This window comes from Olea europaea, chromosome 13, assembly GCF_002742605.1.
Source record: "Olea europaea var. sylvestris chromosome 13, O_europaea_v1, whole genome shotgun sequence".
Lineage (NCBI taxonomy): Eukaryota > Viridiplantae > Streptophyta > Magnoliopsida > Lamiales > Oleaceae > Olea > Olea europaea.
The window spans coordinates 4023135-4034465 of NC_036249.1; the positions used below are offsets into that span (position 1 = coordinate 4023135).

The window sequence follows — 11331 nt, forward strand, 5'->3', positions numbered from 1 at the left end:
CCTTTTAACTGCTGCCATTATCTTGCATCGTTCAACCGCTTTCGATTGAATCCCTTGAGTCGTGGAACGTGATAAGGCTACTTTAACAACTGCCTTGATAACTGCATCCCTTGATAACCACGATGCGTTATGTTTGTTGATACCTTGGGCGACTTGAAGGTTTGGGCGAGAGTAGAATAACAGCTCTGGGCGACTTGCAAACTTGGGCGATGGCGTTACCGCATTATTGGGCCCCTTATTTGGGCCTTCACCTTGATTCGTTCAATTGGATTTCGTTCTTTGGGCCATCTGATTTGGGGATCCTCCAATTGGGTTTTACTCTCTGGGCTGTTCGATTTGGGCTGAATTTTTATGTGTCAACACAATCATAATTGTTTTCTTACTATTTTCTTTCTAAATTGTTATGATAGAAACTAATCTTAACTGGAACAGATCCAACTATAGTTTGATTATAGTAATTACATGAAATTGAACTCCATTAACAAAATATTGAAATTTAATTGACGCTTCCAGTTCTTGAAATATTCGGAATGAACCATTAGATGCTCACCTCAAAGTTTCATAAAGCTCATAACTATTATTCACTTAGAGTGTGTTTGATTAACTTTATTTTTCATGAAAAATATCATTTTTTTCCATCCAAATTCCTACTTTTTGAGTGTTTAATTGACAATTTTTTCCATGAAAATTATTTTATAACTTTCAGTCACGTGATCATATTTTCCCCAAAAACAATAAAAAAAAATTTTCAAGAGGAGTGATTTTTATTTTTTAGGTAATTCACTCTTTCTTCCTCTCTTTCACTATCCCCTCTCCTGTCTATTTACCAATAAAAAATAGATAAATATAATATTTTTCATATTAAAAAATAAATCAATCAAACACATTTAATTAATAATTTCTATGCAAATAAGTTCTATTCTAGGCACTAGAATTGCCAAAGAATTTATTTTTCTTTCTATACAAATTTCATGCTTGCAATCAAATGTACTATTATATTTCACACTTTCTATAAAATTCACAACTTATAATCTAATTTTGTTTTTTTTTTTACCAAACATACTCATAATATTCTTCTTATCTAACATGATTTTGAATTTTACTTATTTTTGTCTAACGTGAATGTAATTTTCGTATCCAATATTTATCAAATTCAATATATGAAGGGTGCATGTGTATAGTGATGAATAGGGTGTATAAAAACTTAAGTGCATATTTATTAGTGATTTTTAGATAATCACATTTCTTTATTGTCATTTTTTAACCTCACAATCTTTAAAATAAATTATTTTTCATGTTTTTCTATAACATTTTGACAAGAATCATGGACAGCAAGCTGACAAAGATCCATTGAATGTTCCGAAGTAATACGGATCAATTAGAAGAGAATATCCTAAATCAATCAAAAAAAATGGAAGGAATATAAAGTATGCACAAATACTTATAGGATACATACAAAAGCATATAATTGTTGACTCAGTTGTCGAATTTTCGGCCATGAGTACAATCTGAAAACGTCTTTTGATTCTACACAAGTTTGTCGGATGACAATACGAAATTTGGAGGTCAAAATTGATTGTTTAGGGGTCCATTTTTGCATTTTATATTTTGAATTAATTTAAGGGTATTTTCGTTTTATTTAGATTTGTTTTGCAATTTTCTAGTTTATTTGAATTTGTCTTTAGAATTAGAGTTTCTTTTGATTAAGAATTTATTTTATGCTTATAAAACGCTCATTCAAAGTACAATAAAAGCATTAATTTCTGAGAATTATTCATAATGTGAATTTTTTTAATTTCTATCTTGTTCTAAATTAAACAGAACTTATTAAATATTTTCAATATTTGTGGCATTCAAACTATGCAAACTTATCAAAAATTCATACTTTTTTATGGCGTTCAACAAATTCATAGCAAGGTTCATAATTTTCGTGATCACAGGGTTAAGTTATTGTTTATAATTGTCTTGGTTCTTTAATTCAATAAATTATTGCGTCAAGTGTCAAATTGGAATTTTAGCTTTCTTAAGATTGTGATTCAATCTTCTGTGAGTTTCAGAACTATTATTGCTACGTGGATTCACTGCATTATATATATATATATATATATATATATATATACACACACACACACACACACACACACCAAAGCTAAGTATAAAATTAAATATATATATATATATATATATATATTGATTATATATATACACACACACACACATACCAAAGCTAAGTATAAAATTAAATTGAATAATATTAGAATAATAATATCATAGTAGATTGAGATGATCTTAGTCTTTGTACTTTTTTAAACCAACCGAAGAGTGTATTGTAGGAGGAGAAATGAATTTAGACGGGATATGATATTTAAGTGTACTGTTAGATTTGTAACAAGACTACAATTACCTCAATCAGCGGTAATATTTTTCTAGTACTATTGATTGTAAATTTCTTAATACAGTGATATCCAATGCGCTAATTGAACTCAACAATTTTGAATTTTTCTGATATTCAAGCTGGTGAGATTTCGACCACAGCTCACCCCTCCTTTGTGACCCATTATCACCAGATAGAAGGAGAAAAGACAGATCTTTGTTTGTGCTAGCCACCGATCTGAAGGGAATGGAGGAGATGTGTAATATTCCGACATTTCGTACAATAGAATTTAAATTATGTATGTTATAATTTAATATTTTGAAAGTTTAGGGACTAAAGTGTATATAAAGTAAATTTTAATATAATTTAGGCTAAAATGTAGATATTGACGGAGTGACAATAAGTATATAAATATTGGGCCCGTTGGAAAGCTCGTATTTAATCGTGCATTTTAGGTTCGAGAAAAAGTTAATTTGGATTAGCGAAAACTAAGTTATTGAGGTCGAAAGATGTAGCTATAAATTATATTTTAAATGTGTTGTTTAATGAATTAAAGACTTAATGAGGGAGACACGTGAAAAGAGAGTGGCTTTTGATAGGTTGTAATTGATTAAATAATAATTTTATAATAAAAAAATGGAGAGAGAGAGAGAAGGATATGGGAGGATGTGAGTGGTGGTTGAGAACTTTATCTATTGTTGTTATCTTACTAGAACTTTGAATTTAGGGATGCTCCACGTGTACGGTAATGCATGGCTTTTGGGTGACAAGATTTAGTTAAATATATTTAATTCAAAATATCTATTTCCCTATATTATCCATAACCATATCCCACCTTTACACGTTTCTTACATAATACACAGACTTCAGAATTTTAGGGTGCAACTGTCTATGTATATGGAATGCACCACACGAAATAGACACACAAAAATATACGTGCATTGCTCACAGTGATAGTAGAGGCAGAAATAAAAAAAGAAGGAAAGAAGGGAATGTGATTCTTGTTTTATCTTTCAAAAATTAAAATTTTCGTACATGCTTAATTACAGATGAGTATATGTAATCTGCATTTTAAATAAATTTTGAATTAAAGGTTTTTTTTTTTACCGAATTAGTCGTTAGAAAGTAGCTGGACATGTATTACTATTTAGTTTATGTCAAAGATGATGTTAAATTACTTATATTCTGACTTTCGAGGGCATGCACTACACGCGGAAGGAAGCGAAAATATATTGCATGTGAATCATTTAATTTCTGGTGATATGTTATGTCTTGTGTCTCTGTATGATGGAAGAGAAAAGGGAAAGAAATTACACTGATTATTGCATAGGTATAAGTGCATATATAAATAAAATATTGCATGCTATATTTGTACTTTTCTATGATTTTCCCCGAATTGATGGAAACCTAGGGTCAAGACAATGATGCCCCTGCCACTCCACACATTCATTTGTCTCCCTTGGGTGTCCTATACGTCAATTTTGGATATTTTAAAGACGGGTGATTGTTTGACAGTTCCATGCATACTACAGATGAGTATATGTAATCTGCATTTTAAATAAATTTTGAATTAAAGGTTTTTTTTTTTACCGATTTAGTCGTTAGAAAGTAGCTGGACATGTATTACTATTTAGTTTATGTCAAAGATGATGTTAAATTACTTATATTCTGACTTTCGAGGGCATGCACTACACGCGGAAGGAAGCGAAAATATATTGCATGTGAATCATTTAATTTCTAGTGATATGTTATGCCTCGTGTCTCTATACGATGGAACAGAAAAGGGAAAGAAATTACATTGATTACTGCATAGGTATAAGTTCATATATAAATAAAATATTGCATGCTATGTTTGTACTTTTCTATGATTTTCCCCGAATTGATGGAAACCTAGGGTCAAGACAATGATCTCCCTGCCATGCCACACCTTCATTTGTCTCCCTTGGGTGTCTTATACGTCAATTTTGAAAATTTTAAAGACGGGTGATTGTTTGATAGTTTCATGCATACTTAATTAATGAAATTCATTATAATGTTATTAAATTAGGGAAGTTTAATGCCATGTTCTACTCACTGGAGGAAAAGAAAATGAACTATTATGCTTATTTCCTTATCTTAACAAGGGTATAGAAATTGGTTAATAATATGTGCGCATATTTAAATTGTTTTTTGGTTAGTAATATTTGCGCATATTTAAATTGTTTGATTTTTCTTTAAGTGTTATTTTACATTAGTGGCACAAAAATTTTATTTTAATTATGTAGAATAAGATGCATGTATTAAGATCTCTTTAGAAAAGTGACAAGGGAACTGAGTCACTGGAAAAGTAAGTTGATTTTAGAAGAATTTCTCATCAGTTCGTTACTTATGAAAATTTGATAGAAATTGATAATTGTTTATATATATATATATATATATATATATTTTGGTAGCGATTCAAAACCTTTTTTAAAAAAATAAATAAATAAAATTGGGTCGTTACAGCTTGGTATCAGAGCGTAGGTTTAATTTTCTGTAAACTCACGTGTATTTTCATAATGTGGTTTAAAAAAAAAAAAAAAGACGTGAACAGTGACAGGTCACTGTTCACGGTATGAACAGTGACACTGTTCTCGTGAACAGTTTAAATTAAATTAAAAAAAAGTGTGATTGTTTAAATAGTTTATGTGTGTATATATTTATATACTTATTAGAAATACCATTTCTTAGAATAAATTTTATGTTTAGCCACAATAATCACTAAATTACTTTGTTACTAGATTTTTTTTTTTTTCAAATGTGTGAAATTTTATAATAGTCCATGCACTAGTGTATATATATATAAACACTGGATTTTATACGTTTTAAATATTAGGTGTAATAAAATGTTTATTTGTTTCCGTGCGTAGTATTTGTTAAAGGTTAACATTTTCTGAAGATTTATGAATTTAACAATAATGACAATTTAAAATTATTAAATATATGTTGGAAATGAGTTACTGGAAATGTAAGTTGATTTTAGAAGAATTTCTCATCAATTCGTTACTTCTGAAAATTTGATAGAAATTGATAATTGTTCCTTTTATCAATTAATTTGTGTATGGTAGTTTTCATGTACTGCATGGTTTTTGTGGAGAAATTTAGTTCTAAAGTTGAATTACGTACATTCTGGGCATTGCATGATAATTATACTTTAATTAAAGGATAATACTAACATAAATCCATGTATAATATATATATATATATATATATATATATATATATATATATATATATATATATATATTTTGGTAGCGATTCAAAACCTTTTTTAAAAAAATAAATAAATAATAATGGGTCGTTACAGCTTGGTATCAGAGCGTAGGTTTAATTTTCTGTAAACTCACGTGTATTTTCATAATGTGGTTTAAAAAAAAAAAAAAAGACGTGAACAGTGACAGGTCACTGTTCACGGTATGAACAGTGACACTGTTCTCGTGAACAGTTTAAATTAAATTAAAAAAAAGTGTGATTGTTTAAATAGTTTATGTGTGTATATATTTATATACTTATTAGAAATACCATTTCTTAGAATAAATTTTATGTTTAGCCACAATAATCACTAAATTACTTTGTTACTAGATTTTTTTTTTTTTCAAATGTGTGAAATTTTATAATAGTCCATGCACTAGTGTATATATATATAAACACTGGATTTTATACGTTTTAAATATTAGGTGTAATAAAATGTTTATTTGTTTCCGTGCGTAGTATTTGTTAAAGGTTAACATTTTCTGAAGATTTATGAATTTAACAATAATGACAATTTAAAATTATTAAATATATGAATGGTCTTTGGCACTCAACGACCACCAATCGACCACCATCCGACGACTCTAAGGTATGTAAAAAGGGTAAGAACATGAATACACTTGGGTGTTTTGCATAACTTATATATTTTAAATTGCCTACTTCTATATTTTTAAGACATGCAATTTGTTTCTCCACTAAATTGATAATATGTACTATGATAAAAACAAGTATAACGTGATAGACTTAGTGCTGAAATGTGATCGTAACTTCATATTAAATTTTAGGAAATGGCACCACCTACTCATACGAATTTGATGCACGATTTACTACGAGCGGTACAAGAATTGAGCAGGCAAAATCAAGCACCTCCACCACAAAATGCACCGCCACAGCAGAATGCACTGCATTTTGCCCCTGGAGCTGTCTCAGTGGTTGAGCAGTTTCGTAGATACAAGCCTTCCACTTTCGACGGTAATTCTGAACCACTGGTTGTCGAAGAGTGGATAAGAGGTCTGGAGCGCATATTTCGACACATTGCTTGTATGGATGCACAGAAAGTGTTATGTGCAGAATTTATGTTGATTGGAGCAGCTGGTCACTGGTGGGAATCTGTTTCACGTACAAGGACGGAAGAGCAGCAACATAATCTGACTTGGGAGCAGTTTAAAGACGAAGTGATGGCAAAATATTTCCCACAGGCTTTGAGGGACTTCAAGGAATCAGAATTTCTACAGCTCAGACAGGGGAACATGTCACTTACTGATTAGAAAGGCAATTTGAGCAACTCTCAAGGTATGTCCCTCACTTGGTGGATATAGAAGTTAAGAAGATTAGGAGGTTCGAGAATGGACTGCGCCCTGAGATTGGCATGATCATTATGTCCCATCGTTTCACCTCATATCGTGAAATGTTGGAAAGGGCTCACGCTATTTCATATCAGAGGACCTCATTTGAACAGTATGCCCAGTAGAGCAAAGAGTCGTTTGGAAAAAGGAAGTGGACTGATCAAAGCAAAAACAGACGCAACTGGTAGAATAAAAGGCCAAGCACAGGGATTCGCATTAGTGGGACGAGTGGAAGTATTACACCCTGTTCTATGTGTAATAAACTCCACAAGGGTGAATGCTTGCTCGGGAAGAACGTGTGCTTTAGGTGTGGTAAGCCTAGACACATCGTTCTCAATTGTCCAGAGCCTCCAAAGAAGAAGGATGATGATCAAGACCAAAACAAGAAAGGAAAGGCCTGAGTTTTTGCACTGAATCAGCATGAGGCGGAGCTAGATCCGAATGTGATAGCAGGTATTTATTAATTAATTTATTTTTTACATTCCTGCTTATGTTCTTTTTACCTAGGACTAAAAATTGTTTGTTTCTGTCCTTTGGTTGCCAGTCTAACACTATGATTACAAAAACAGGTATTCTGTTAATATCCAATGTGCCTGTTTATGTACTTTTTGATTCTGGGGCTACCAATTCTTTTATATCTGCATCCTTCGTCGCTAGGTCCAACTTTGCATGTGCTAGAATGGATAATGAATTAGAGGTTAGCATCCCGTCAGGAAAAACTCTTTGCACAAACCAGATGACAAAATCTATAAAGTTAGAGATTGATGGAAAAATATTGGAAGCAGACTTATACCTCTTGGAAATGAAAGATTTCGATGTTATTTTAGGCATGGATTGGTTAGGACTTAATCATGTAACCATTCGATGTCATGAAAAAGAAGTGCAATTTCATAGACCAGGAGAGGAAGAGTTCCGTTTCGTTGGAGCAAAGTTCAAATCCCTACCTCGTCTTATATCAGCTATACAAGCGAAGAAGATGTTGAGGAAAAAGTCATGCCAGGGATTCTTAGTTAACATTATTGGTTCTCAACATACAGAGACGACTATTAACGATATCAATATCGTGTGAGACTTTGCTGATGTGTTCCCAGAAGATTTGCCAGGCATTCCACCAGGTAGGCAAATGGAATTTACAATTGATTTGACCTCTGGAGCAGCACCAGTATCCAAGGCCCCGTACAGAATGGCACCGAAGGACTTCAAGAATTGAAGTTGCAATTATAAGAATTGCCAGAGAAAGGTTTCATTCGACCGAGTGTATCTCCTTGGGGAGCTCCTGTACTTTTTGTCAAGAAGAAGGATGGGAGTATGAGGATGTGCATTGACTACCGAGAATTGAACCATCTGACAATCAAAAATAAGTATCCGTTGCCAAGAATAGAAGATTTGTTTGACCAGTTAAGGGGTGCTTCAGTGTCTTCAAAGATCGACTTGAGGTCAGTATATCATCAACTGAGAATCAGGGCAAGCGATATACCGAAAATTGCTTTCATGACTCGGTATGCGCATTATGAATTCACTGTCATGCCTTTTGGTTTGACCAATGCTCCAGCTATATTTATGGATCTCATGAACAGAGTGTTCCATCAGTACTTAGATCAGTTTGTTATAGTATTTATTGATGACGTACTCGTATACTCCAAAGATAGGAAGCAGCATGAGGAACAACTCCGAGTAGTGCTTGAGACTTTGAGGAAGGAGAAATTATATGCTAAATTCAAGAAGTGTGAATTTTGGCTTGATCGCGTAGGTTTCCTTGGTCACGTGGTTACCGCCCAAGGAATCGAAGTAGATCTTGCTAAAGTGTTGTGTACTGATGCAGCATGGAAAAGTGGTTGCTTATGCATCGAGACAGTTGAAGCATTATGAACAAAACTATCCAACGCACAACTTGGAGCTTGCAGCGGTAGTTCACGCCTTAAAGATATGGCGTCATTATCTCTATGGTGGGAAGTGTGAAATTTATACAGACCACGAGAGTCTTAAATACTTCTACACACAGAAGGAACTGAATATGAGACAGAGAAGATGGTTGGAACTAGTGAAAGATTACGACTGCATGATTCATTACCATCCGGGTAAGGCTAACGTAGTTGCAGATGCCTTAAGCAGAAAGACAGGATCACAATTAACAGTTCTACCTACAGTACAGAAACACTTGATAAGAGACTTTGAGAAATTGAGATTGAAAGTTATCACACCACCGACTCAGACTACAGCAAGAATAAGAACGATTATGATTCGGCCTACTCTTCGGGATCGAATTAAGGAGGCACAGAATAAGGATCCATTTCTAAAGAAGATAAAGGCTAAGGTTGGCACAAACAAACGTATAGGATTTGAAATGTCTGCAGATAACGCGCTGATTTTCAAAGGAAGGTTATGTGTACCTAAAGATGAAAGTATAAGAAATGAAATACTGGAAGAGGCTCACTCTACCCCGTATTCAGCACATCCAGGTGGCACGAAAATGTATCGAGATCTCCGAGATACATTTTGGTGGAGAAATATGAAGAGAGAAATTGGTCAGTTCATTGAAAAATGTATTATCTGTCAGCAAGTCAAGGCAGAACACCAAAGACCATCAGGACTACTGAAACCGTTGGACATTCCAGAATGAAAGTGGGAACACATAACGATGGACTTTGTGGTAGGCCTTCCAAGGACAGCAAAAGCTCACAATGCTATCTGGGTAATGGTTGATCGTTTGATGAAGTCAGCCCATTTTCTACCAATCAAGGTAAACTTCAACATGGAACAGTTTGCACAGCTATACATCAAAGAGATAGTCAGACTGCATGGAGTTCCAGTCACTATTGTTTCAGATAGAGATCCGAGGTTCACGTCCAAATTTTGGAAAAGTTTACAGACAGCCATGGGGACGAAACTGAAGTTTAGTACTGCTTATCATCCACAAATAGATGGGCAGTCAGAAAGAACCATTCAAACCCTTGAGGATATGTTGAGGGCATGTGTTTTAGATCTTGGAGGTAGTTGGGAGACACACCTGCCTTTAGTGGAGTTTGCTTACAACAATAGCTTCCAGGCCACAATAGGTATGGCCCCATATGAAGCTCTTTACGGTAGGAAGTGCAGATCCCCTATCCATTGGGATGAGGTCGGAGAGAATAGAATTTTGGGTCTTGAAATCATTGAACGAACAGTTGAGGCAGTTGACAAGATTAGAGCCAGAATAAAGACAGTACAAGATCGACAAAAAAGTTATGCGGATAGTAGGAGAAAGGATTTGGAATTTAGTGTGGGTGACAAAGTTTTCCTTAAAGTAGCACCCATGAAGGGTGTATTGAGATTTGGCAAGAAGGGAAAATTGAGACCACGATTTATTGGACCTTTCGAGATCCTTGAAAGAATTGGTGTTGTGGCTTACCGACTTGCCTTACCACCTGAACTTGCAACAGTGCATAACGTATTTCATATATCGATGCCTAGAAAATATGTTCATGATCCCAATCATGTAATAAGTTATCAAACAATGGACGTACAAAGGGACTTATCATATGAAGAAACCTCGATGATGATCTTGGAAAGAAAGCTACATCAACTCAGAAACAAAGAGGTTTCCTTGGTCAAGGTCCAGTGGCGAAATCATGGATTGATGAGTCAACTTGGGAGAAAGAAGAGGAGCTTAAAGCCAAGTATCCAGAGCTCATTGATTAACTAAGGTAAATTTTCGAGGACAAAAATATTTTAAGGAGGGGAGATTGTAATATTCTGACATTTCGTACAATAGAATTTAAATTATGTATGTTATAATTTAATATTTTGAAAGTTTAGGGACTAAAGTGTATATAAAGTAAATTTTAATATAATTTAGGCTAAAATGTAGATATTGACGGAGTGACAATAAGTATATAAATATTGGGCCCGTTGGAAAGCTCGTATTTAATCGTGCATTTTAGGTTCGAGAAAAAGTTAATTTGGATTAGCGAAAACTAAGTTATTGAGGTCGAAAGATGTAGCTATAAATTATATTTTAAATGTGTTGTTTAATGAATTAAAGACTTAATGAGGGAGACACGTGAAAAGAGAGTGGCTTTTGATAGGTTGTAATTGATTAAATAATAATTTTATAATAAAAAAATGGAGAGAGAAAGAGAAGGATATGGGAGGATGTGAGTGGTGGTTGAGAACTTTATCTATTGTTGTTATCTTACTAGAACTTTGAATTTAGGGATGCTCCACGTGTATGGTAATGCATGGCTTTTGGGTGACAAGATTTAGTCAAATATCTTTAATTCAAAATATCTGTTTCCCTATATTATCCATAACCGTGTCCCACTTTTACACGTTTCTTTCATAATACACAGACTTCAGAATTTT

The 11331-nt window shown here is 33.5% G+C and overlaps 1 protein-coding gene across 1 annotated transcript; it reads left to right on the plus strand.

The window, feature by feature from the left end:
* The first annotated feature begins 7104 nt into the window (after nucleotides 1-7104).
* On the plus strand, nucleotides 7105-8200 carry LOC111408328. The gene is made up of 4 exons (XM_023038098.1): nucleotides 7105-7302; nucleotides 7410-7443; nucleotides 7560-8012; nucleotides 8082-8200. The coding sequence occupies exons 1-4, from the start codon at nucleotides 7105-7107 to the stop codon at nucleotides 8198-8200; spliced, it is 804 nt and encodes a 267-aa protein (XP_022893866.1).
* The last annotated feature ends 3131 nt before the right edge of the window (nucleotides 8201-11331 follow it).